At 38.2% G+C, this 27202-nt stretch overlaps 2 protein-coding genes and 1 pseudogene across 4 annotated transcripts; 2 read left to right on the top strand and 1 right to left on the bottom strand.

Moving 5' to 3' along the window:
• The first annotated feature begins 1266 nt into the window (after positions 1-1266).
• Positions 1267-10161, top strand: LOC132164318 (putative E3 ubiquitin-protein ligase LUL2). Of its 2 annotated transcripts, XM_059574810.2 has the most exons (5): positions 1267-1433; positions 1641-2115; positions 8310-8799; positions 9402-9613; positions 9898-10161. In XM_059574810.2, exons 2-4 carry the CDS (start codon positions 1670-1672, stop codon positions 9573-9575), a joined length of 1110 nt encoding a protein of 369 aa, XP_059430793.2. In that variant the 5' UTR covers positions 1267-1433; positions 1641-1669; the 3' UTR covers positions 9576-9613; positions 9898-10161. The 2 variants fall into 2 exon arrangements, with proteins under 2 accessions (XP_059430793.2, XP_059430792.2); XM_059574809.2 differs by having other exon boundaries at positions 9402-10161.
• Positions 10162-12964: 2803 nt separating this feature from the next.
• Positions 12965-14784, top strand: LOC148584194 (protein LYK5-like; annotated as a pseudogene).
• A 5607-nt stretch (positions 14785-20391) lies between these two features.
• On the bottom strand, positions 20392-26003 carry LOC148584193 (uncharacterized). Of its 2 annotated transcripts, XM_088519128.1 has the most exons (4): positions 24197-25409; positions 23733-23968; positions 21553-21728; positions 20392-20604 (listed from the first exon to the last, which is right to left on the bottom strand). In XM_088519128.1, exons 1-2 carry the CDS (start codon positions 25365-25367, stop codon positions 23796-23798), a joined length of 1344 nt encoding a protein of 447 aa, XP_088375254.1. In that variant the 5' UTR covers positions 25368-25409; the 3' UTR covers positions 20392-20604; positions 21553-21728; positions 23733-23795. The 2 variants fall into 2 exon arrangements, with proteins under 2 accessions (XP_088375254.1, XP_088375253.1); XM_088519127.1 differs by having other exon boundaries at positions 23733-26003.
• Between the last annotated feature and the right edge of the window lie 1199 nt (positions 26004-27202).

Raw genomic sequence — 27202 nt, 5'->3', positions numbered from 1 at the left:
CTGAAGTTGGGTTTTTGGGGTGTTTGCTCAAATGAAAGGGTTTTAAAACTTATTGCGCACTTTTGGCAAAAGCTTAAAAATGAAGTTTTTGCAAAAAAAACGCTTTTTGACTTAAAAACTATTTTTCTCAAATGCAATCACAAACATGCGCTAAGAGCATGTTTTTGATTGCGTTAGGAATGATAAAAGGTACTTTTAATACATAAAAAGTTGTGCCAAATAAAAAGCTTGCATGTTTGGCAAAAAAATTTCAAAAGTACTTATTTAACATTTTTACTCTAAAAATGATCAAAGCGCACTTTTGAGAAAAAAACTCTATTTCCCATTGCAATTTCAAACATGCTTTAAGACTATTCTGGGTTTTCCAACTTTGAAACAGAAATGGCTGTGAGATAGAACAAATTGATAGAGAGAAAGGAGATGGAGAGAAGAAGATAAACCTTCCAACAATTGTGAAAAAAGTAAAAGAAAAAGAAAATCATATTTAAATAGAATATATAAAGATTTAGAGAGTTTGTTGTGTGGTGCCTTTGAAAAGTGATTAGCTAAATTAACAAAGTGATCTTTTTAAAGCACTCACATTGGTTTAACCATTTGTTACTTTTATCTTAAATAGATAAGCAAAATACTGAAAAATACTTTGCATTCGATTATGCATCTCAAATGCAAAATACATTCTTGTTGCATTTGTGAATAATGCACCGCTACATGTAGCATGCATTATTTATACATCCATCTCATTAATATACTATTTTCTCCAAGAATGATGTTATTAAAATTACCATTGAACTTGTAATTGATCATTATTGAATTTTGATTAAATGATGATTTTAATAGCCACATTATTCTTAGAGGAATATAAGAGGAATTTCTAGAATTACTCTCAAATTTAGCACACCTTTTTTCCCTAAAATGGAAAGTTCCATCATGGGCTTGTGACCCAAAATTCAAGAAAGGGACATGGGGTCCCCAACACCTCTGGGTCCAGAAAACCAAGCCCAGACAACTCCTTTGTGCAAACAAACAAGGCCAACAACCATTCTGCGGTGGCACGCACTAAGTGGGGCCACATAGCTCAAGAGCTGATGCCGCACGCACGCTAACTCTTTCACCTGACCTTCCACAAGTCCGCCGCGTCTCCTTCTTTCACATGACGTGGCGGTCGTATTACGTGTCGTACTCCATAATGAGAAGAACGACAAAAGAATGTAAAGTGCTTGCCGCTTACGTTAGCATAAAACGGCAATGTGTTGTGTGTTTCTGTGTACGTGGGTTGTCTTGGTGGTGGTGGATGCTCGGTTGGTGGCAGAACATACATGATACATCCTCTATTTTCCAACGCCATCATTCCCCCATTCAATCTCTCTCTCTCTCTCTGCGCTTAAACTGTTAGGCGAACAAGAACAAAACAACACAGGAGCCACGCTTGTCAGGTACAAATTTTTCTGCTCTGTTGGGGGTTAAGAATTCCTGAAACTTCTGTAAAAATTTTGATTGGTTTATATGAATTGTATTTAACCGGTTCTTTTTCTTTGTTTCTCACCCAATTAAACATTTTTCTTTTCTTATTTACCAAACAGAAAATTGAGTATGTGTGGGCTAAAGTTTTCTTTTTTGTTTTTTTTTGGGTCGACTTGAAGTTTCTTCAGGTTAAAAGAGAAGAAACGAAATGGGAAATATTGGAAGCAATAGCAATGGAGGAAGCCGCCGGAGGCATCGGAGCCAACCGCCTCCTCCTCCGACAACGCCGCAGGATCCGCAGACGGGAACCACCGGGAACAGATATGTTTTCGCTGCGGCCACACCTTACCCGAATCCTAACCTACCCCAATACTACCAGTATCCCAGGTTCTACCCGCCACCGCCCGTGGGGGGTCCGTATCCGCAGCCTTACCGCGGGGTCTATCCGGCTCCGGCACCCGCCAATTGGGTTAATGGGCCGTATCCGTATGGGCCTACCCCGCACCCGGTTATCCCCTATGTGGAGCACCAGAAGGCTGTCACGATCAGGAACGATGTGAACATTAAGAAGAAGAGTCTGAGGGTTGAGCCTGATGAGGAGAATCCTGGGCACTTCCTTGTGGCGTTCACTTTTGATGCCACTGCGCCCGGAAGGTATAACTTCTAATGCTTCAATTTGATTTTAAATTGTTCATGTGGAGTGTAGTTTTGGTTAAATAAAGTTGTGATTGCAAGGAAGACAATAGTGAGAAGGGAGGCTTCATCGGGGTATGCCGATGGAGCCACCTCCGATGCTTAAATTAGTAGGAAAATGTGAGGAAGCAATGGAAGGAAAGATGTAAAATGGTCTTCAGGTGAAGGAAGGCTTCCTTGAGGGTGGTGAGGCCTAACGGGCCTTCGATAATTGGTTGGTGATGAGGCCGGGAAGGCCCTCGGCAACTGGGTATACAAGAGGTTATGTGGATTTGGACCATGTGATGTTGGATTGGTAGTGTGTTGTTTGAATGTTTTATTCAATTGATGATTTGGAAATTTGAAGTGTTTAAATAAGGGAGGAATTAGTGCCAGTCAAATATACAGCATATCAGCTTGTAGAAGAGAGAAGCAAAAGTAAACTCTTTGTAGCTAAAATACTCGCCCCAGTCCTGCGGTGTTCAACAAAATCTTATATTCCTCACTTGGGAAAGAAATGACGTTTTTGTTTTTGGAAAAAGAAACTAAATACGAGAATCTAAGTTCTATGTTGGACCCTTCTAATATGTATTCAGACTACTTAGATGTGAACATTGCGAAGGTAATTTCAAAATATGGATCAATCGTAGCCGTGATATTTAAGTCCAACAATATGTTTTCCAGGTTGAATATATGAGTGATGAATATATTGCGAGTTAAGGCTTGACTTCTTATATGGGTTATGGTTGGTGAACTTATTTTTGTTGACTATTACTTGGCTTCTAATATGCAACTCCTCTATTGGTTAATGTTAAAGGTATTTTTATCTTTTATCCAGTTGCTGTGATAGTTAATATTTTTATCTAGGTGTGATAGTGAAAGTGATGAATGGTGACAAGGCGTCAGGCCCTAACAGTTTTTTTATGGCATTCTTTCAAGCTTGCTGGGTTGTTTTGAAGGAATAGGATCCTCTCCAGTCCATAATGGACTGGAGAATATTCAGTTCATTGCTAGGATTTCGAAGAAATCCTATAGTTACAAATAAGACACATGTTACACTACAAAAAAAAAAAATTTCAGATTAAAAAAAATAATAAACAAATTAATAAAAAAAATAAGGGGTGACTGGCCACCCCATCTTGGCCATAGGGGGTGGCCGGACCACCCCATTTTAGCGTCGGCCAGGGGTGGCCGGACCACCCCATGGCACTTGGGGGTGGTCCGGCCACCCCCTAAACCCAAACTAAAATATATATATATATATATATCGTTTGGCCCTTGGGGGTGGCTGGGGGCCAAAACTTTTTTTTTTTTTATAAAATCAGACCACCCCCAAGGGCCATGGGTTGGCTTCGCCGGTCTAGGGTGGCTTCGGATGGCTAGCCACCCCTTAATTTTTTATAATTTTATTTAAATAATTGTTTTTTAAAGATATATAATATTTTATTATTATTTTTTATTAATGGGACAAATGTCCTATTTATGCTCGCAGGATCTCTTTAAAGAGATCCTAACCATTAACTGGATATTCTCCAGTCCATTTTGGACTGGAGAGGATCCTCTTCCTGTTTTGAAAGAGGACATCATGAAGGTCTTTCGTGACTTCCGCAGTTCTGCGCTAGTGGTAAGTTCGAGAGGAGCCTAAATACTACGTGTCTCGCTGCCCTCTTCGAAGATCCTAGTGGTTCTCGGCCCCAAGGAATTTCGCCCTATCAGTCTAGTGGGTACCATTTACAAGATTATTGCTAAGATTCTAGCAAGCATGCTTAAGAGCACTCACATTGGCTTACCCATTTCTTACTTTTATCTAAAATAGATAAGTAAAACACTAAAAAACCCTCTGCATCGGATTATGCATCTCAAATGCAAAATACATTCTTGTTGCATTTGTGAACAATGCACCGCTACATGTAGTGTGCACTATTCACACATTCATCTTATTAATATACTATTTCTCTCTCCACATCTACCTTTTCCCAAAATTTGAAAAATAGGATGTTTAGGAAAAATACAATCCTTATACAAAAAAAAATAAAGAAATAATATTTGAGTGATATAGATAAAAAAATAGATAATTAAATGTATGCTGTCTTTTAAAACTCATTAACTAAACTAGATAAAGTGGCTTTTGATTAGCCATTTTGCATAAAACTATGCATAAATCAATGTGAATGCTCTAAGATAGTGTTGGAGAAAATTATTTCTAAGTCATAGTATGCGTTCATACGAGGTAGGCAGATCCGAAATCCCATTCTTATTTCCAATGAATGCTTTGATAGTAGAATAAGATCTAGAGATTTAGGGGTTATTTGTAAAATGGATTTAGAAAAAGCATATGATCATGTTAATTGGAATGGTTGTGTAGCCTAGGACCAAGGGCAAGAGAGAGTTGTTAAATTTTGAAAGCTCCATTAACTATGATATTGCTAGCGGGCCTTCTCAAAGAAGGAAGGGCAAGACCATTGTGTTGTAGCGCCACGTGTGGATTTTATGGGCTGGTGGGTGATTCAGTGGGGCTTTTTGAGGGTTAGCTTGGCTTCTCTGGGTGTTTGTTTTTGAGGGTTTTGGGGTGGGTTTGTGGGGTTTCTTGTGTTGGATTTTGGGTGGGTCTTTTTTCTTTTTCTAGTTAGGTGTTTTCGCTTGTATACATCTGGTGTACGTATGGGCGCCTTACACTTTTAATAAAACTTGATTATTACTTATTAAAAAAAAAAAAATTGGAATTTTCTTTTGTATATGCTGAGAAGGTGCAAATTTGGGGGGAAGCGGTGCTCTTGGATAGCTCACTGTATTTCCTCATTGCATTTCTCGGTTTTGGTGAACGGCTCTCCCAAAGGATTTTTTAGTAGTTCTCGTGGCTTGAGGCAAGGGGACCTCTGTCTTGTTTGTTTTTTGCCATTGTGATGGAGGCGTTGAGTAGGATGATTTCTGCTATAGCGAGTGGAGGTTTTTTGTCTGGCTTCTCTGTGGGGACAGAGATTGACATCTCTCACGTTCTGATTGCTGATGATACTTTAATTTTTTGTGGGTCTGACCTAAATCATCTATGTAATCTATGGTACTTATTCTTATGTTTTGAAGCTGTGTCAGTTTTGAAGACGAACTTAGCCAAGTCGAAATTGTTCTTGTGGGAAATGTTGATAATGTGGTTGAGTTGGCTGGGATTCTGGGCTGTGGGGTTGCGTCTGTGCTTTTAAAGTATTTTGGTCTTTTGTTGGGGGCTAAGAGCAAGTATATATGGGACGGTGTTATTGAGAAGATAGAACGTTGGTTGGCCAGTTAAAAAAAGTTGTATTTGTCTAAGGGTGGTAGTGTTACCCTTATCAAGAGCTTCCTATCCAATTTGACCTCCGTACTTCATGTCCCTTTTTCCTCTCCTTATGGGTGTTGCGCAAACCGTATTGATAAGCTTCAATGTGATTTTTTATGGGGTGGGCTTGGTGAAGAGTTCAAATATCATCTGGTGAATTGATCCAAGGTTTGTACGCCGATCTTTGAGGGAGGTTTGGAGATTAGGAAATTGCTAAGGTTCAATTATGCTTTCTTAGGTAAATGGCTTTGATGCTATGGACTTGAGGAAAAGGCTTGGTGGGGAGTGATGGTGGACGCTAAGTATGGAAGTTCATGAGGAGAGTGATGCTTTAGTGAGCTAGTTGGGGCGTATGGATTGGGGTTATGGAAGAATATTAGGAGGGGTTGGGGGAAGTTTTCAAGTTATACTATATTTAAGGTGGGAGATGGCTTGTAGGTTGGATTCTGGTATGATCTATAGTGTGGGGATATGGCCCCTTAAAGAAGCCTTTCCGGGTTTATTTGATATTGCTTGCGCAAAGGATGCTTTTGTTACGAATCAAGTGGAACTTTTTGGAGGTTCCATTTAGTGGAACGCGAGCTTTGCTAGAGAGGCTCATGGTTGAGAGGTGGATGTCTTTGTCTCACTCTTCAAAGTGTTTTATTTAGTAAAAGTGAGACGAGAAGGTGAGGACAAGCTGTGGTGGGTGGTCCTCAAATGAGGGTTGTTTGATGTTAAATCTTTTTACCGTGTCATGAGTTGTAATGATTGATTTTGTTTTAATTGGAAGAGTGTTTGGCGTACTAAGGGTCCATTGAGGGTGGCCTTTTCTTGCTTGGTCGGCGGCCCTAGAAAAGATCCTTACCATGAACAATCTTCAGAAGCCGTGCGTTATTTTGGTTGGTAGGTATTGTATGTATAAAAGGAATGGGGAGTCCCTAGACCATCTTTTTCTTCATTGTGAGGTTGTTTATGCCATTTGGAATGTTTTTTTCTTTAGTTGGTTTGGGCTATTTTAGGTTATGCCTAGACGAGTAGTCAGCTTGTATGTTTGTTAGTGGACTGCGATAGTGCTTTCATACTTGTTGTAGTGTCTATAGAGGGAAATGAATGACATAAATTTTGAGCACCGTGAGTTGACTTTGGAGGAGATTAAGTTTTATTTTTCAATGCTCTATATTTGTGAACAACTGCTTTTGTTTCTCCTTTAGTGATTAGTTATAATGATTTTCTTTGTTTTTTAGGTGACTTTTCTTGTATACTCCTTATGTACCTGGTGGCGCGTTACACTTTTAATGATATCTTGATTAGTTATAAAAAAAAAAAAAATCTTTATTGAGGTGTTTGGTGGTAGTTTATCTTATCTATGTTTGTTGTGGTTATCTTTATTTTGTTGCTATATATGGTTAGTTAATGTTGATCAGTGTGGGAGCAAGATGAATATGACCTACAGTTTATTTGTTGGCTTGGGCTCAATTTTTGTGGTTAGAGGTTGATGGGGCATGGGTGGGGTTGTTGTCATTGATTGTTGTGGCTGCTGTGGTTGGTGTTATGTTGGTCTTTGGTTGTTTCTGATTAGTTGTTTATGTTTTGTAGTGGTGGTTGGCCAATGTCTAGAGGGCTGATCGTTGGTTTTCCGATGAAGTCGTTCTGTTTTGGCTGGTTTCGTCCAGTCTTGGTTTGCACTGGTGGTTTCCTAGTGGGGTAGTTCCAGTTTCAACAGGTTTTGGAGAATTTGTGGCCAATCAAGTGGTGTTCCGGTTGGTTCAGTTTGTATTTCAGTTGATTTATTGGTTTTTTGGCTGGTTCAGTTTGTGTTTTGGCCGACTCTTTGGTTTTTCGGCCGGTTGATTGGTTTTTAGGTCAGTTCAGCTAATTTTTCTGCCGATTTGGTGGTTTTTCCATTGCTTCAATTTGTTTTTTCAACAGAGTTAGGTGGTTTTTTGGCCAAGTTTAGCTATTTTTTGGCCTTTTAAGATTAGTTCTCTCCAGTTAAGGTGCTTTTGGCCTGCTCAGTTCAATTCAAGGACATTTCGGCCAATTTAAAGTTGATTTCAGCAAATATCAAAGTTGATTGCTGGATTTTTGATTTTACTTCTTAGCACTGATCAAGTTTGGTGTTTCATTTGGAGTCTAAATCTGGTTCAGTAGAGGTGGATTATCTTTAGATTTGTGCAAGTTTATCAATAAAGAGATTGTTAATCCTTATACAAATTATGAAAATCAATTGACAGATTTGTTCACCAAAGCTCTTGGTCATGGACGAGATGCATTTAATTGATTTAGGTTGCTATTATATGATAGTCTCCAACTTCAGGAAGAGTGTTAAATTATCCAGGTTTGTTGTGGTTATTTTTATCTTGTTAATAGATATGGTTATCTAATGTTGATATTGTATTGTATTTCTCCTATAAATAATAAAGGTTAGTGTGAGAGCAAGATGAATTTGACCCGCGGTGTATTTCCGCAACAGTTAGGACTTGGGGGCCCTATATGCTATATCCTATCAACGGTGGCCATTACTTGATAATGATGTTTTGTATCCTCTCCAGGTCTGTTCTAGTAATGTGATACATAATGTTCTACTATTTGGAGCCTCCTTTCTCATGTGTGGGTGTAGTAATTGTTTGGTGACATCCACCTGACATTGGAAACTGTGAAACGGGGGTATATATTGTTTTGTTACATTCCACACAAAATCTATGTTTTGATATATAACCATTTTGCTTAGCAGTATTTGTACAGCTTTACGGTATTCTTACATTTCCTTGTATTTTTAATTTGCTCAGTTATTTAAAACTCTTTTTTTTTTTTTTTTTCTCTGCCAATGCATTTATGTGAATTTTCTTCTTTTCTGATAGTTACTTTTTCTTCTCTGCGGCAGCATCACGGTTATGTTTTTCGCTAAAGAAAATGAAGACTGCAACATTACAGCAACAAAGGAAGGCCTGCTTAACCCTGTCACAGTTTCTTTTCAGCAAGGTCTTGGTCAGCAGTTCAGACAACCTAATGGAACCGGAATTGACTTGTTGAAGTTTGAGGGGACAGAGTTAATGAAAGATGGTGATATAGAAGTTTACCCACTTGTGGTGAAGGCTGAGGCATACCCATTGACCCAAACTGAACCAGAAGGAAATCCAGTCAGGAATTCTCAGATCACCCTGGCTTTGTTTGAAAAGAAGGAGATAGGTGAGTACCATGTGCGGGTGATTAAACAGATCCTGTGGGTGAACGGGATGAGGTACGAGCTGCAGGAAATTTATGGCATTGGGAATACAGTTGATGGTGATTTGGATGAGAATGATTCTGGTAAAGAATGTGTTATTTGCTTGTCTGAACCCCGAGACACGACTGTCCTCCCATGCCGACACATGGTATGCTCCTTTTTGTTTTTGTTTCTCTCTTTTTGCTTTTCTTTTCCCCCTTCTTGTAGTCTGGATGAAGAGAGTTAGGAGCTGTTGGAGATTACATTGTTGATATGAAGAAGCAGACCAGAATCCTTACCCTTTTAGTGTCTTATGTCTATTGGGCTGAAAATTGTAGAGCCAACAGTTTAGTAGGCTTCCAAAGTCTCAGGGCGGAAATACGTTTCGAAAGTTCATGTGTTTGTGCGGATATATAAAAAAGTAAAATATTTCACTTTTTAGTTGTGGGGTAGGATGCAAGGTGAGATCAATTACTTGGACTTAAAATTATTGAACATGGATAAACATGCTAATGGCCGGATCAAGTGATTATTTCCTAAAGCAAGTTGGGAGTCCAAATCCCCATAAAGAAGCTTTCCTTGTGGACATGCAACATTAATTCCTCTGAGCAGCAGGAATTAATGTTGGATAATTAGAAATATCCTCTATTAATCACCCATGTGCTGCATGTGGTCTCTATTTTAGTTTTGATTGAAAATCTGAACATAAAGGAGCTTTTTCTTGCTTCTTGTTGTGGTTAACTTTTGTTTTGCTTTGGTCTTTGGATGCAGTGCATGTGCAATGGCTGTGCTAAAGTCCTTGCCCTCCAGTCAAACAGATGCCCCATTTGTAGGCAACCAGTAGGCAGGCTCCTGGAAATCAAGGTCAACAATGGACCTGATGATTGTGGACAGTCCGCCGCCGCCGTACATGATGCTGCTGAACAGGATGCCGTGAAGTTATAAGCTGCTCTCTGGCTTCGACAATAGTAGATTATAAACAGGTGATAAGATAAGCAGCCATGGTTCCTCTCAATGCAATGTTTGCATTGTGTTGACCACTTTGCTCCTCATACAAATGGAAATTTTCTGTTTTGCTTAGAAGCTAAGAAAGGTGCCTACAGCTGCTGTTTCTCTGTCTCTCTCCCTCTCTTTTCAAGTCAAGTAGGCCCTCAAGAATTGCCATGAAGAGTTCCTTTACCATAACGTTTGGTTGGTGGCTTTGTTGTAATTTCTGATATCTGGATTTGTCCTTCTTCATAATTGATCTGGACCTTATTTATTGCAGATAAGCCCCTAATCAGATGGTGCAGACCAATAAAAACCAGTACAGTAGGCTGTCCTTGGTAAGAGAGGGAGAGGTAAACTTGTAAGAGAAATATTGTTTCTTGTTGGTTTGTGTATACTTCATATATTCTTAGGTTTTGTTGCTATTTTCTATTTTTAATTTACTTTTCAAGAAACGTGAAGGTTTTATTAATTAAGAAATGTAATGATATTTTTCTCGTGATAAAAAAAGAAAAGAAAAAGAAATATGAATGTTACAAATTCATTCCTGACTCAAAACTGTTGGATTAAATCAAACAATGCAATTGGTATACCAATTTTTATTTTTATTTTTTATTTATTTATTATTTTTTTCAATTTAGCAAGCAAAATGTCCATTATACCTTTTATCTGTTAAGATTTAATAGAAAATCCTAACAAAATTCGGATGGTAAATCACGAGAATATATTAAACAAATTAAAAGATTGTGGGACATTGTAACAAGGGTAGTAGATTAAGGTAGCTAGGTGTAGTTTTCCCCGTTGGTAAACAAGGGTGGAAAATTGCAAACAACTTGAGCAAAATTTGGCTCCAAGGTCTTAAAAGTAAACAACATAGGGATAGTAATCTACTTAAGGCAAAACCATCCTTCTCACACTCCTAAATCTGAAAAGGAATTTTTTTTTTTTTTTTTGGGTTAAATACCTTATTCCTCTTGTGGTTTAACTTCTTTATGTTTTGCCCTTTAAGGTTTACTTTCTATCATAGAAAGTATCTTTAGTTTACCTAAAGACGGAGATGATACCTCCGTCTAAATTTCATTTAAAATTTGATGGAACATCACGTCAGCACTAATAATAAATTGACACGTGTCCATATAAAATTAATTAAAAATAATAATTTTTTTTAAAAAAATTAAAAATTTATATTTAATTAATTAATTAATTACTTTTTTAAATTGAGGGTTGGCCAGTCACCCCCAACGGGCCAAATGGGGGAGGCCGAAACCGCCCCAAACCCCTCAACCACCCCCATATGGCCAAGGGGGTTTCTCAGAGCTTGAGAACTCATAGAGCCTGCCTGTGAAAAGATGATCACGGTGACTTCTGCTTCGCAAAGGATAGAGAGCTTGTAGGCCTTCTTCAACAGCCCATTTTGACGCTTTGAGAAGGTGATGTCGCATTCTCAATTCGCTTCATCTGAATCTTCCCTCCCACCATCTCCTAAATGACAATAAAAACATCAATCTGGCTTTTACCCGATCGAAAAAATAGAAACGACCAACAAGCAATGATTCAAAATCTCACCAAGTTTTAGAGAAAATTCCAAAAACAGCTTATGCTTTTGGAATCTGTAAGAAGAAAGTGCACAAATTTGAGGGAAATTGTGAGACCCAGACCAAAAAAGAAAGGTTCACAAAATGATGATCAGAATCTTTTACAGCTGCAGCGAATACCCAAAAATCCTAGAAAGATTTATGAGAGCAGAAGAAGAGCAAAACACATGGAATTTTTTTTGGGTCCTTGGGGTGGCCGAACCACCCCCAATCCAGCCAGATGAGGGTGGCCAGGCCACCCCATGGCCAAAGGGGGTGGCCACCCCTAAATGACCAACACCCTTTTTTTTTTTTTTTAATAATTTAATTAAATTTAATATTTTTAATTTTTTAAAAAATATTTTTTAAATTAATTATATGGATACGTGTCAATTTGTTATTGGTGCTAACATGACGTTCAGTTAAATTTTAGACGAAATTTAGACAGAAGTATCATGTCTGTTTTTATGTAAAGTACCTTTGGTACTTTTTGTGATAAAAAATAAATTCTAGAAAAAAAAAATATATAATAATAATAAATAAGTTAGAAGAGGATGGGTTTGCCCGAAGTAGATTTAGGGTCAAGCCTTTTAGTTTTTAATGGGTAGGGCCAAATGCTTTTTTTTAAGTACGTGGACTCAAGTAGGGATGGGAGTTTTTCCTATTTCCCCCCTCTCCGCCTTGAGTATTTTTTTTTTTTAAAAAAAAAAAACATGTTTTTTCTTTTTTGTTTTAGAATGTTACAATGAATTCACTGCCACTCTGCCAGCACAATCTAGATGTGAGGCATATGATTTAAGATTATCCTAAACTTAGGTTTTAAATATTTCAAATTGACAATTAGGATCTTAGGCTCCGTTTGTTTCGATATAAAATGTTTTTCACTGAAAATATTTTAGAAATTTACAAAATTTTTTTCTTCGTATTTTCATTTAATCATACAACATAAAAATATTAATATAATTTTTTTTTTTTGTTAAAGAAAATTAACCTAAAAGTTTGAGTCCAATGGTGTCCCAACGAGGTCTTGATTGAGTCCCATCAAAGTCCCAGCACTGTTGCAACAAAGGCCTGGCGGGTCCCAACAGAGTTTTGGTAGGGTCTTGGCGGTGGGGGTCTTGGCGGAGGCCAAACAGTGTTCTCACAGTGGTATGATGATTCAAGAATGAGAAGTACAAACTTGGAAAATGATTTACGGTTTAAAAATGAAAACCATTTTATAGAAACTAAAAAAGTTTTTTAGTCAAACTGAAAAGTCATTAATTATTATTTTTTGTCGCACCAAACTCCGAAAAATACAGAAAATATTTACCAGCCGAAAGAAATTTAGCTTTAAAGTCAAAAGGTGCTAAAGCACAAGAGAATTTGTGGCATAATTTCATCAGTACTAAATGATAAATGAGTATAACTATAATCTTTTAGGAAGGTTGTGTTGATTGCATAAAAAAACAAGCAGGAAGAAGTAGAACAGCTTATGTATCATGTTCTGATCCCAATTGTCCATAAGTGTTAAAGGCCGGCCTTGATGTTGCCCAAATAATTGGTTAATTATACTTTTGACCATTTATATAATCAAAGTGGCCATCTCCATTGTCACCTATCTTTGCTTTCTCCCCTACACAATCTGGCAAATCCAACACCCACAACAGCTGTCGTATTATTGGTCCTGCCAAAGATGTCTCCAACATTGGCCACCGCATTGGAGAATTCACCTGGTATCTCCTAGATAGTAATAGTTCTTGCCTGATCTTTAACAGAATTTTGCACTATCCGATGAAGCCCATGATTTATCTCTCGTTTATTGTCTTTTGGGTTTGCATAAGTTCAAGTTATGCTCAACAGTATTATGATTCATCAGATTGTTCTTCAGATATGCAATTTCCAGGTTCAAAATACACCTGCAATTCCTTCCAGATCAGTTCATGCAAAACATTCTTAATCTACAGAGCTAAACAACATGTTCAGACCATTGAACGCATCTCAGACATGTTCCAGTTGAGCTCAACTGATGTTCTTGCCCTGAACAATCTTACATCTCCTTCTGAGAAACTCAAGCCAGGAAGAGAAGTTGTTGTTCCCATCAACTGTTCTTGCTCAGGGCAGTTTTTTCTGGCAAATTTCAGCTACGAGGTTCAGAAAAGCACCACATTTTCCCAGATTGCTTGTGAAGATTTTGAAGGGCTTGTGAAATCGCTTACACTTCAAGAGATGAACAAGCCACCTCAAGCTGGCTCTCAGCTTCATGTGCCTTTGAGATGTGCTTGCCCTGATAATTTCAGTCTAGAAATGGTGTGAATTACCTTGTTACATATCCTATTATAGAAGGAGATGGACCACAAAAATTGATTGAGAAATTTGGCATCTCTTCTGAAGATTTTTTGGCAGTTAATCATTTACATCCTAAGCGAACCGTTTTTCCAGGAACAACTGTTTTACTTCCCCTGAAAGCAGCTCCAGTGATAGATTTCAGTACCCCAGATTCTCCACCTCCAACTCATGTCTTTCTTCCAACAATTCCCACAGGCAGAACACCGAAAAGACAGAAATTAAGCAAGTTGTATATTGCAGGGTCTGTTGCAGGGTTTTCTCTGTTACTTGTAGCATTAGTTGCATGTGGGGTGTATATAATGGTGCTAAAGAAATGGAAGGGTGATCAGAATTTCCAGTCATTTACTGCGAGAAGCTCTCCTCGATCCGGTGAAACAGGGGGAAGCTCCACAAATTCATGTTTATCTCCAGATCTTCTTGCTGGGATAAAGTACTCATTGTTCATTTGCAGTGTGGAGTAGCTCAGGAAAGTAACTAGAGATTTCTGCGAGGAAAGAAAGATAGCAGATGAAGTCTACAAGGGGTTGATCAACAATGTTGAAGTGATGATCAAGAAGATGAGGTTTGAAGACACTTGGCAGGTTATTGATTTACATTCAAAAATCAATCACATCAATATTGTGAATTTACAAGGTGTTTGTTATGGAGAAAATCATGCCTTCTCTGATTCTTATCTAGTGTTTGAGCTCCCTAGCAATGGCTCTTTGAGGCATTGTTTGTCAAATCCATCAAACACTCTCCAGTGGCATAGGAGGACAGAAATTGCTTTTGATATTGCAACAGGGCTTCACTATCTACATTACTGCACTTTTCTCACCCATGCATGCATGAGCTTAAGCAGCAGAAATATATTTGTGACAGCAAATTGGAGAGCAAAAATTGCAAATATTGGAACCCCTTTGAAAGGAAATGATGATAAAGAGAATAACAGAGGAGGGGTTGCACCTGCAGAGTGCCTTCTGCATGACTCGGCTGCTGAAAAGGCAGACATCTTTGCATTTGGAGTTGTTTTGCTTGAGCTCATCTCAGCAAGAGAGGATTTTGAAGGAAAATCATTCAAAGAATCCATCAGATTTTTGGGAGAAGACAGTGGAGGTGGTTGTTTTGAACAATTGAGGAGTTTCATTGACCCTTCTTTGAAAAATGATTATTCTCTTGCAGAGGTTTTATGTTTAGCTGTTTTGGCCAAGGCTTGTGTGGAAGATGACCCTCTGCATAGGCCATCTATGGATGATATCATGAAAGTCCTAGCCAGAATTGCATGACCACCCCCGGTTTTTTTCCTTTTTTTTTTTTTTTAAGTTGCAAGACATTCTTTTGTAATTACATTAAAGCTAGGATATGAAGTTGGTATGTCAAATGGCGTAATTGATTTCACATTATTTAAATCTTTTAAAAGACGTGCTAACATTAACTTTATATATATAATTAAATGCATCAACTTGAAATCATGATCTCGATTTTATCATTTCTCTTTAAGTAGGTATGATTCAATATTTTGTTGTCCAAGCAGAAGCTTTGCAAGTTCGAAGAGTTATATTCTTTTATGGGTTGGAGACAATTACTTTCTGGCTGAAGATTGAGAAGTAAATTAAGGCAAATTATACATTAATTAAAAGGTAATTACCATATGATTTTTTAGTTGCTTGTTCTGGGCTCAATCCATCTGTGCTTAATCATGTAGTGGAGTTTTTTTTTTTTTTTTTGAGGGGTGTTTCAACTTTGTTCCAAATTTTCCCTTAATGGGCTAATCGACGCTATCGAATTATTTGAGAGAGCTTGATATGAATGGAAATTGTGGAGCTCTATTCACGCTAACGCCTCGTTCATGGAAGTTAGATTCAAGAAACTTGTCTAATCTGATACAATGAGGGGTATCTATTAGTCTCTTTCTTTTTCTGTTTTTATAATCGTGATATCCCAGGCTTTGCCCCAACTAGATGGTCGAGACACCATGCAAAATGTCTCTTAACAAGAAAAATAACTCAAAAACCATGTAACATTGTTGAGTGAGAGCTGTAAAATCTTAAGAGTTTAAACCTCTTTTCCGTCACTTGGTCTATATAGATGAAGGGAACAGTAAAATTTGTTTAGTTAAAATGAAGGGAAGCAAACCCTTTTGACAACATTTTGAGTACATGGGGAGTTGTAATACTTTCAACTCCCTATCTTTATGTTCTTTGGGTTCACAATGCCTGCCATCATCTATAACTTACCATTTTCCTCCAATAAAGCAAAAAGGCATTATTATGAACGTAGAAATTTGGCAATTTGTTCTTAGATGGCAAATTTATTTCCATGCGAGGAGTGGTTTCTTGGTGGTCACGATCTTTCCTTATTGAAGATGTAGCCGTTGTGGTTGTTTCCTTGTGAGGGTTGCTATATTGAATGGTGATTGGTTCATTACGCTCCCGCAAGCGAGACCACAATATTGAGCTTGATTCTCATGCGAGAGAAAGGTGAGAAGGCTGTTGGTTTTGTAAAAATGTTAGCAAGGTTATCTTTGCTAGAGATGAAGCGCACAGCTAGGGTTTTGGAAGTGACTTTGTCACGAACAAAATGAAAGTCGATTTCAATGTGTTTAGTACGAGCATGGAAAGCGGGATTGGCAGAGAGGTAGGTAGCCCCAATGTTGTTACACCAAAGGGTTGGGGGGTGGGGGGTGGGGGAGAAAAATGCCAAGGTCGCGGAGCAGGGATTGGAGCCAAATGAGTTCAGTGGCGGTGATGGTGAGGGTGCGATATTCAGATTCAGTGCTGGAGCGGGCAACGATGCAGTGTTTGCGAGATGACCATGAAATTAGATTGGGACGAAAGAAGACACAGAAACCTCCTGTGGATTTTCTGTCATCAGGGCATCCCACCCAGTCAGCGTTGGAGAAGGCTTGAAGGGTGTGGGATGGTGACCGACGAAGGAGTAGGCCGTAGGTAATGGTGGACTTGAGATAGTGAAGTATGCGTTTCACGGCCTGAAGGTGGAGAGAGGTGAGCCAGTGCATAAATTTGGATACTTTGTTGACCGCAAAAAGATATCAGGATGAGTGAGGGATAGATATTGCATAGCGCCAACAAGGCTTCTGTATGGAGAGGGGTCAATGAGTGGATCACCAGAGAGTAGGGAGAGAGTGTGTGCTGTGGACATAGATGACTTGATAGTTTTGGCGTCAGACATGTTGTTTTTGCGGAGGAGATCGAGAATGTAGCGCTGTTGGGAGAGGATGAGTCCATTGGGTGTGGGAATGGCTTCCATGCCGAGGAAGAAGTGAAGAGAACCAAGGTCTTTGGTGGCAAAGTCAGTTCGGAGTGAGTGCAGGAGAGAGGTGGTCCCTTGAGGTGTTGAACTAGTGATGAGTATATTGTCAACATAGATGAGGATGTAGGTGGTGTGTTCAGAAGTATAGTGAATGAATAGGGAGGAATCATAATGAGAGCCAACAAATCCAAGGTCTAGGAGACGATCACTGAGATGAGAAAACCGAGCACGGTGAGTTTGTTTCAACTTGTACAAGGCTTTTGTGTAACTTGCAGACATGATGAGGGTATTGTGGATGGAGGAAGCTAGGGGGCTAGGCCATATAGACGTCTTCAGAAAGCCAACCATGGAGGAAAGCATTTTGGACGTTAATCTGACGGATGGGCCATCCAGATGAGATGGCGAGGGAGAGGACAAGATGAATCGTGGTGGGCTTTACCATTGGACTGTAGGTCTCGCCATAGTCAATGCCAAGCTGTTAGTGAAAAACTTTTGCGACAAGGCTTGCTTTGTAGCGGTCAACTGTTCCGTCAGCTTTGTATTTGAGTCAAAAAACCCATTTGCATCCGACGATGTTGGCATTGGTGGTAGGAGGCACAAGTGTCCAAGTGCCATTGCTGAGTAAAGCATCAAATTCGGTGTTCATAGCGGCATGCCAAACAGAATGTTGAGCAGCGGATGAGTAGGAGGTTGGTTCGATCTCATCAAAGCAAGTGGCAGCAAGGAGTGCTTTTGGGAGGGGATAGCGGATGAGACCCTCTGGAAGACTTTTATGCTTGAAAATGTTGTTTTTGGAGCGAGTCTGCATGGCATGTTGTGGTTGTGATGGAGGTGAGGTGGCAGTCTTCGCGGGTGCAACTTGTGGAAAAGAAGGAGAAACAACATTAGTAGGAGTAGGTGTTAATGAATTAGGGGGGGATTGTCTCCACGAAGTCAGTAGGGGGGAATTGAACATGTGAGGGAGTGGGGGAGGATTGGGTCCGCGGGGAATTGGGGAATTGTGAGGAGAAGAGTGAGAAGGAGGATAGAGGATAGTGTGTTGAGGGGGTGTATGCAAGGGGGAAGGTGAGGTGGCAGTCTTCGCGGGTGCAACTTGTGGAAAAGAAGGAGAAATAACATTAGTAGGAGTAGGTGTTAATGAATTAGGGGGGATTGTCTCCACGAAGTCAGTAGGGGGGAATTGAACATGTGAGGGAGTGGGGGAGGATTGGGTGCGTGGGGAATTGGGGAATTGTGAGGAGAAGAGTGAGAAGGAGGATAGAGGATAGTGTGTTGAGGGGGTGTATGCAAGGGGGAAGGTGAGGGGCGAGAGAATGGAAAAGTGGTTTCATCAAAGATGATATACCGGGAGATGTAAAGGCGGTCGGAGGGAAGATGGAGACATTTGTAGCCACGATAGGAGGGACTGTAATCGAGGTAAATGCATTCGGTGGATTGGTAATCCAATTTGTGTTTATTGTAAGGCCGTAGGTGTGGCCAACATGCACATCCAAAGACGCGTAAGAAGGCGTAGTTTGGGTGAAGGTTAAAAAGCTTTTGAAAAGGGGAGTGGTTGTGGAGGACTGGAGTAGGTAATCTGTTAATAAGGTAGGAGGTTGTTTGAAATGCTTCAGCCCAATAAGTGAGAGGAGTGGATGAATGAGCAAGGAGAGTAAGGCCCATTTCAATGATATGCCGATGTTTACGTTCCACGGACCCATTTTGTTCATGGGTGTGGAGGCATGTTAATCAGTGGTGAATACCGTGAGAAGCAAAATGATGGCATAATTTTTGATATTCGCCTCCGCCATTGGTTTGAATAGATTTTATTTTGTAGTCAAATAAGCGTTCGACATAGGCCTGAAACTTTAGAAAAATTGAAAAAACATCAGATTTGCATTGTATGAGATATAACCAGGAGAGTGGTTGTGGACGACCCGTGGGTCGCTCGTTTGAGGCTTTGATACCATATAAACTTAAGTAATTTAATGTAATTGCTGCTTGATGTTTTTCATTGATGCATTGTGAATTTATACAAGATTTTATGTAGTTACAAAGGAAAATATAAATACAATTTTAATGAGAATGATTTGATTTTCCTTGGTAATCACTAGCCGTTGCTTAATCTTTGCCTTATTGAGTGTATAGTCGTTGCTTGAGTTTCCATGCAAGAAGGGGTTTCTTGGTACTCACGATCTTTCCTTGTTGAAGATGTAGCCATTGTGGTTGTTTCCTTACGAGGGTTGCTATATTGAATGGTGATTGGTTCATTAAAGTGAAGATAGGTCTTGTTTGGTATAAGCTTTCCCCTCTCACATCCACCTTATTTTCTTGATGACCGTATCATTAATAAAATTTGTTTATTTTGTTTCTTTGAATTTTTTTTAATAATTCAATACAAAATTTAAATAATTTGACACAAGCTCGAACTCGGACAAGGTACCGATCCTAGCTAGCCGAGCTCGAACACAAAATGGGGCTCATGTCAAGCTCAAGCTCGGCTCGTGATGCAGCGTGACTTAGTGGGCTGCAGCGAAGAACATCAATAATTAGCAGATAAATACTTCTAGATCTTGATTCTACCAATGATTTAAGAAATCTTCTTGGCAAAACTAGATACTCTCTAGGTTTTGAAGGAAAATAGAGGAATAAACTCAATTTTGAGTATTCTTATTAATCAAAATCAATAATAAACAACTCCTCTTCTCTAGAAGCAATAAGCATATATTTATAGCTCAAAACCCTAAACCTAATAAAATATGATATAAATACCCCCAAACCCTAAACCTAATAAAATAAGGAAATAAAGACTCCCAAAACCCTAACCCTAATAAAATATCAACATAAAGTCGGTTTGCACCCCTAGAGGTTAGTATCATTGGTGGAGGACTAATGGGCCCTCAAATAGAAACAATATTGATTCTTTGTAATTATCCAGTAAACCTGAAAGAAGAAAATGATAAGTTCTTGTAGGATGGATTGGTAGAGTTAGGTTAGCCCAAAATCCAGTATTAAGATTATAGTTTTCCAATGGAAGAGCCAAATTGTATTTTTATCTAAAATGACTAATCAGATTTGTAAAAAATCCCCCACATTAAATTACCCAAAAAAAAAAAAAATGCAAAATAAATATTTTATTAGATTAGCAAAACAAAATGCTACATGTAGCTGTACTTTTTTTAAGAGTCATTTCATTTTTTTTATTTTTTTTATTTTTTTTATTGTTTCTTACTTGTTTTCTCTTTTCCCGCAATTTTCTCTTGTTATTTCTCTTCCATATCTCTCTTTTTCCAAAATTTTCTCCTACTATTTCTCTCCATATCTTTTTTTCTTTTTTCCCAAAAGTTGAAAATAGGATATTTAGGAAAAATACAATCCTTATAAAAAAAATTAAATAATATAGATAAAAATATAGCTAATCAGATGTAGGAGGCATTTAAAAATTAATTAGCTAAACTAGATAAAATGAGTTTTGAGGAATCATTTTGCATAAAAATTTGGCTCCTCCATTGGGAGTACTCTATCAGAAACAGAATTCATATTAGTTTTTGTTTTTAAAAAGTCATAAATTGTCTTGTTTAATCATTTTTATCATTCAGCCAATGTGGAAAGAAGTGTGAAGATTTAATCTCTCCCCAAGTAAAATTTTCACTTGAAAATAGTAATAAATGCTTGGGAATTAACACGGGCAGCAATTAGTATAACAAAAACCTGAAGCTTCGGTAACATTGTAATATTCCACTACATAAAGCGAATGCAGATTGCAGAGAAAACAGCAGACTCCTAATCTTTCTTTATATTGGCTTGATCTTGAAATGGGGAGAAATGAGAGAGAATACGAAGCACTTCAGATCCTGCAACCACAAACACCAATAAGAACCAGCGCCAGGGGCATCAAATATATGGATAAACAATCATGACAAATATATACTCAGTACTCATAAGCAAACACCAATACCACAACCTTAATATGGATAAAATTCCTACACCAATTACAATATGCCTGAAGGAGTTAAATAAACGAGAAACATTATTAAATGTTTGATGCAGCAATTCAGTGGTAAGCATCCACTAATGGGCCTGAGTGACTAGCAAAACATCTTGAGTTGGAACAAAGGTACCCTAATTTTTTACTCTGGAAGTCTATGGGGAACAACAATTCTCAAGTAGCCAAACACAGTGGTCACTATGAGATACAACTATTATGATTCTTAACATATATATGAATCTAAACAAGCACGCACACACACAGAAAGACAGAAGAAATAAATATAGATGAGATATTCTTAAGGGTAAGCTCAACTAGTCTAAATTCAACTCGGTTCAACTGAGTCTTAATCCCAATTAAATTAGGATCAGCTTTATGCATCCTTTTTAACTAATTGACGTTGGCCACTTGTATCATTTTTTTGCTACTCTACTCATATCTGTCATGACCTCCACAATGTGTACCCATGTTATAAGCTCCCTCTATTTCTTTTCACTCCACATAAGTTCCCAACATGACACCAGAAGTGAACTTGATTATCAACAAGTACTTGATATGACTGCTCAGAACCAATCTAAATAATCATGGCAAGACAACTGTGGAAAACAAAGAAAACATATTGAGGTTTGGAAAACAAAACATAAACATGATAGAAGATGCAAAACCGGGATCAAGTGCAAGTTTCTTCTTTCAGGACATAAAACCACAATTAGAAAGAAACTAGGAGCTAAACACAAAGATTGACACACATACAGTACAAACTACAAAAGAGAAATAGTCGTAAAGCATAAATTGAATGTGCAAGTTAGCATACCTGAACAAGATAGTAGAATATGCGAAGCTCTTCAGGGTCATTACTACTCTGGACATCAACGAGGATCCAATCTTTGTAGTAGTAAAAGAGATATGCTCATTCCCCATCACAATCTCAAGCCCCTACCTCCCAACACGGTCAGGTTCTGGCCATTGGTTATCATCTTCCTTCAGTATCTGAACAAGAATACCCCGGTTATAAATTAATAAAAAAAAAAAAAAAAGGTATCTGAACGAGAATACCCATATATCAGATTATAAGATCAGATGATAGTAAACCCTAAAAAAAAATTAAAATGATAGAAAGCCTCACTCACCCTCAACTCAATCAGAGTCGGGAAGGAAACTAACAAAGCCAAACCCTAGAGGCCCATTAAAATTACAAACAAAACACAAATTAAGCTTAAAGAAACCCATAGAAAGAGAGAATGCCAAAGATATGGCTAAATCTTCTAGAACTAGAAGGTAAAACACCAGAAAACAGCACATAAATCAATCAATTAGTTCACTTTTCCTGTCAGTAATCCTCCAATTTTTCAGCAACCAAACAGGAAATCCAAAAAATTACGAAATCAAACCCTACAGAGAAACATCCATAAAATTAAGCCATCAAGCAAGTGAATTTGTTATGGGCGTGGATATTTGGTGATGGGATTTGTAAAGAAATAACAATAAAAAGCAATAAAAGACAATTTTTGGCACTTCAAGGGGTCAATCCCTCCTCTCAAGCCCACGGCTTCTCTGATGCAAATTCTTTTATGATCTATACATGGATGTAATTGGACTTAAATACAAAAGAATGACTTACTGCTAGACCCACCAGTTACTCAAATAACTGCTACTAACAAAGTGGAAATAACTGATACTAACATGGCCCACTAACATGCATTAACTACCAATGCTATGCAGCCCACTACATACACAGGACTCATTAGGATGAACATTAAGATAAAGTGGGATTCAACTAAGAAATAGAAACAGTAAGGATAACGCGGCTTCAATTTAGGCTCATAATAACATGGCTTCAATTCAGAATCATAACAGAATTTACAATAAATATTCTCACTTTCCCTTTCAGCACTCCATTTTCCCAGCAATCAGCCAGGAGACTCCAGAACCAAAACTAACACAAACTAAACCCTAAAGCACCGACAAAAACAAAACACACAAAATCAAAACCCCGAAAAGAAACATTCAACGAAAACCACCAAGGGTTTTGAAACCCTAAAAAGAGGAAGAAAAAAAAAGAGAAAGGAAAACCTCGCTCTCAAGGATAATGCAGCGAGTAGTGACACTCCTTGAGGACAGTGGGGGTGACGAAGATCTGCTTGCGGATCATGGTGTCATTCTTGTAGTTGGAGTTGTTGGCATAGCGGAGCATCCGTTGGAGCAGAACTTGAATTCCAGCAACTCGTGCCCAAACTTCCCCAGGTTTTGGCCACCCCCATTTTGTCCAAAGCGGTGGCCCTTTTTCTAAATTTTTTTTTTTAAAAATGTTTTTAATAGTTTTAGTTTTAAAATTTTCTAATTTTTTATTTTAATCAGGTATATGGGTACTTGTCAATTTTTAAGGGTGTTGTCATGGATTTCCATCAATTTTTGAACGGAAGTTGGACGGAGTTACCTTCTCCGCTTTTAGCCACTTTCAAGGTACCATCTACGATACAAAATAAAACTGAGGTGAAAAAAAATAAAGTCGATAAACCACAAGGGGGTCAAAGGTATTTAACCCCTTTTTTTCCTCCGCCATTTATGTTTAGTTTAAGATTTGCTTACCAATGCACTAAGCAATAGAATAAACATAATAAGATCCTTTCTTGTAGTATTTGGTATAAACAAGGTAGAAAGAGGCAATGTTGGAAAGCACAAAAAATATAAGAACCAGACAAACAAAAAATCTGACTTAACCAAATTTTACTCCTAGGGAATGAAAACACCAAAACAAATGTAGAAAGACAAATCATATATTCGTGACCTACTATAAATCATCATTTAGAAGAAGCCTTTGGCTAATATTGTATACTCCCAATGTACTTTGGAACATCTTACGCTCTTAATAAGGCTGGTTATTACCTATAAAAAAAAAGAAGAAGAAGAAGCTTTTGGCTAATATAAGAAGAGAACATACAAAGCATGCTACCAAGAAGTACTTAAAAACGAAAGATTATGGTAAAGACTTACTTAGGAGAGTACTGTTGGAGATCTAGTATTCGCATCAGCAAGCCTTTCTTGAGATAAAGAGTATCACACAGCACATAATTTAAGTTCCACGTGAGACTTGTTCAGTTTTGATAAAAACACGTCGCATGAAATTCTTGCTCCTTTTGACGCTTCTTGGGAAAAATTGGGCAGAATCTCCATAACATCAACGTCTTCTGACATATCACAAAGGCATGTCAAGATGGTAGAAATTATTTCTGAGTCAAGAAAAAGACCCTTATTTGCCATTTGATGAAGCAGATCAATGATTGCTTTGGTTTCGCCCTTTGAAGCAAAGCCCTTAAGTAAAGAATCATATACGAAGGTCTCTGGTGTAAAACCACTATCTATCATTCTCTCAAAAACACTTTTAGCCTCTTCCAGTAGACCAAGTTTTGACAATCTATTTATTAATACAGAAAATGTCAAATGATTAGGCACTAAACCTATTTCAAGCATATCCATTAGCAATTCCTTGGCACATTGAAAATCTCCAGCTTTGAAAGTTGCATTGATTATTATAGTAAATGATGCAACACCTGGTGTATGAGTTGAATTTCTCATTTCTTGAAACAGCCTCCTAGCTTGCTCCAAGCTACCCTCCTTGCACAAGGATGCCATCAATGTATTGTAATCAAACACTGTACGACTAAGCCCATGAGTCTTCATTTTACTAAAAATGCCCTTAGCAACACTAAGCAAAGGCATTTTGCAGAAACCATCAATTATAATTACTATAGTTGAGTTTGGAGAAAGTCTCAAGTTCATTGCATGTTTCCATAGTTCCATGGCTTTGTCAACCATTCCTGCCTTCAAATACCCCCCAATCAAAAAATTGTAAGTTACAATGCTACCTGAGATCCCCTTTTCAACCATCATGTGATATATCTCCACAGCCTCATCAAGACAAGCTTCCTTGAAGAATCCCTGAATTAACAAGTTAAATGTCATGACATTCGGTTCAACAAAGCTCTCCCCCTTCAAAATAAATTTTAAGAGTTTCATCGCCTCATCAACCTTCCTATCATCACAAAGTCCCATCAGTAATGTATTGTAAGTAACCACATCAAGCTCTATCCCCTTTTTAGTCATCATTTCCAATATTTTAAAAGCTTCCCTGACCATGCCTCCCTTGCATAGTCCATTAATTATAACATTATATGTCTGCGTACTAGGCTCTACTCCCTTCTCAAGCATCAAGTCCAATATGTCCATGGCTTTTCTAGTGCTCCCATCTTTGCAAAGACCTTCAATTAACCCCGTACAAGTAACAACATCAGGGCGAATCCCACGTTCTGCCATATTATTCAACATCGCAATGACCTCTTTCCAACGCCCCATCTTACAAAGATTATGCATCAAAGGATTATAGGTAACTACATTGGGGAGAATTCCCTTTCCCAACATCTCATCAAAAACATCTTTCGCTCTATCAACATTTCCTTTATAAGAAAGGCCATTTATAAGGGCACTGTACACAATAACATCCGCATCCAGACCTTTCTTCTTCATCTCCTCCCACACATCCATTGCCTCATCAACTCTACTATCCTTACAAAGACCATCTACCAAAGTCGTGTATGTTACCAAATTCGGGTGACAATTTGCCGCCTCCATGTCATCAAACAAACATCCCGCTTCTTTCAATTTCTCCGCCTTGCAAAGTCCATTAACAAGAATGTTATAGCTAACAATATCTGGTGATACACAATTCCTCTGCATTTCTCGGAGCAAACCCATTGCCTTACCAACCTCACCATTTTGGCACAAACCCTTTAATATACAATTCATACCAAATAAATGAAATCTAAAACCACACTTCACCATCAACCCCATCACCCCAAGCACCAATTCGGGCTTCCGGGCGCTCACAAAACAATCAATCAAACCACTCAGTGATAGAAAACTCGGCGAAACACCAACAATGGTCATTTGCTTATAAACCGAAAGAGCCAAGTAATGATTTTTCGACCTTGCAAGCACATCAACAAGGAAATTGCAGGTTGACCGAGAGGGTAAGAGGCAAGAACCGACGGCACGGTGAAACAATGAAACTGCCTCAGAGAATTGAGAATTGGGTTTCTCACAAAGGAACCTTATTTGGGTGTTTATGTCACTGTGGGAAGTGGGAGCTGGCATTGAAGAGAGGAGCTTGAAGTAGGAACTAAGAGCATAAATATTAGAGGGAGCATAAGACTTGGGCTGAGGACTTAACAGTGCTTTTGTATTCATTTTCACTGTACGATTAAATTCCCTAAGTAATCTCTTGTTGCATTGAAATCACACGAGGAGGAAACAAAGAAAGAATGAAATTCATAGCTAGAATATTGTAATACAATGCACAATTTGTGAGGAAAATGATGCTTCTATACCTCTCCTGCATAGTTGAAGTAGAAGCAGAAGAAGAAGTGGTGGACTCCGGAGCATGGAAAGCTAGGGCTTGCGTTCAATTTTAGAAAAACTGCATCACAACATAAGCAATTTTAGGAAAAATAATATCAACGGAAACGCAAATTAAAATAGTTTACATATCACCACTAATTTCTGATCCTTCTAGAACTTAAATAACAGAGAGACTTGTATATAGCCATATCTAACATTCAGAACAACAGAAGACCAGTGAAATAACTCTAATCACAACATGACTTCAACTGCACCATAGAGATTTTCTATCATTTCTTCTCAACCTAACAACCCCAGACATATGCAAATCAAAATCTTAAAACAAACCCCCAATTCTATGTAGTATCAAATGCAACTACCCAAACCAGCGAACATCATCTTCCACAATTTTGCACAAACCCACAGTTTGGCAGCTGAGAAGGTGTGGAAAAATAAAAGCAACGACAAAAGAAAACCCCTAAAATTTAAAATTTAAAATTTCTGTTACCTGAACGGTGAGAAAGTCTTTTTTTCAATGTTGTGCATTCTCTTTTACTCTTAAAACTAGGGGTGGGTATCTCTTCGGTTCGAAAAAAGGTCATTTTCGGTTGGTGAACCGAAATTGTCAGTTAAATCAGTTAATTCACCAATTGCATTTCAACAACAAAGTATTTCGAAATTTTCAATTAATTTCGGTAGTCAGTTAATCGGTTAACCGTGGGCCTTTTTAATTGGGCCAATGCTATTTTTAAATGAGCCAAAAATTGGTTGTTTTGGGAGCCCAAATTTTTTTTTGGGCTAAAAAGACAAAAATAACTTATTGAACATTTTTTTGGGGCTAAGATCAATCTTGAGGGCCCAAATTTGTTTTTTGGGCTAAAATAACTTATGGAACATGTTTTTTGGGCTAAATAACAAATTTACTGTACAGGCGGCCTGGAGCTTTAACAAAGGTTTTAAATTGGTTTTTCTGTAGAGCCCTGGAGTGTAAAGTTCTTTCTGTTCTCATGGTTTTAAATTGGTATGCAATTCACAAATTGGTTACAAAAATGGGTAGATTACTAGATTCA

The sequence above is a fragment of the Corylus avellana genome, chromosome 8 (assembly GCF_965113065.1).
Source record: "Corylus avellana chromosome 8, dhCorAvel1.hap1.2, whole genome shotgun sequence".
Lineage (NCBI taxonomy): Eukaryota > Viridiplantae > Streptophyta > Magnoliopsida > Fagales > Betulaceae > Corylus > Corylus avellana.
Note: the sequence above shows the minus strand (reverse complement) of the source record. Positions and strands in the feature narration are given on the sequence as shown.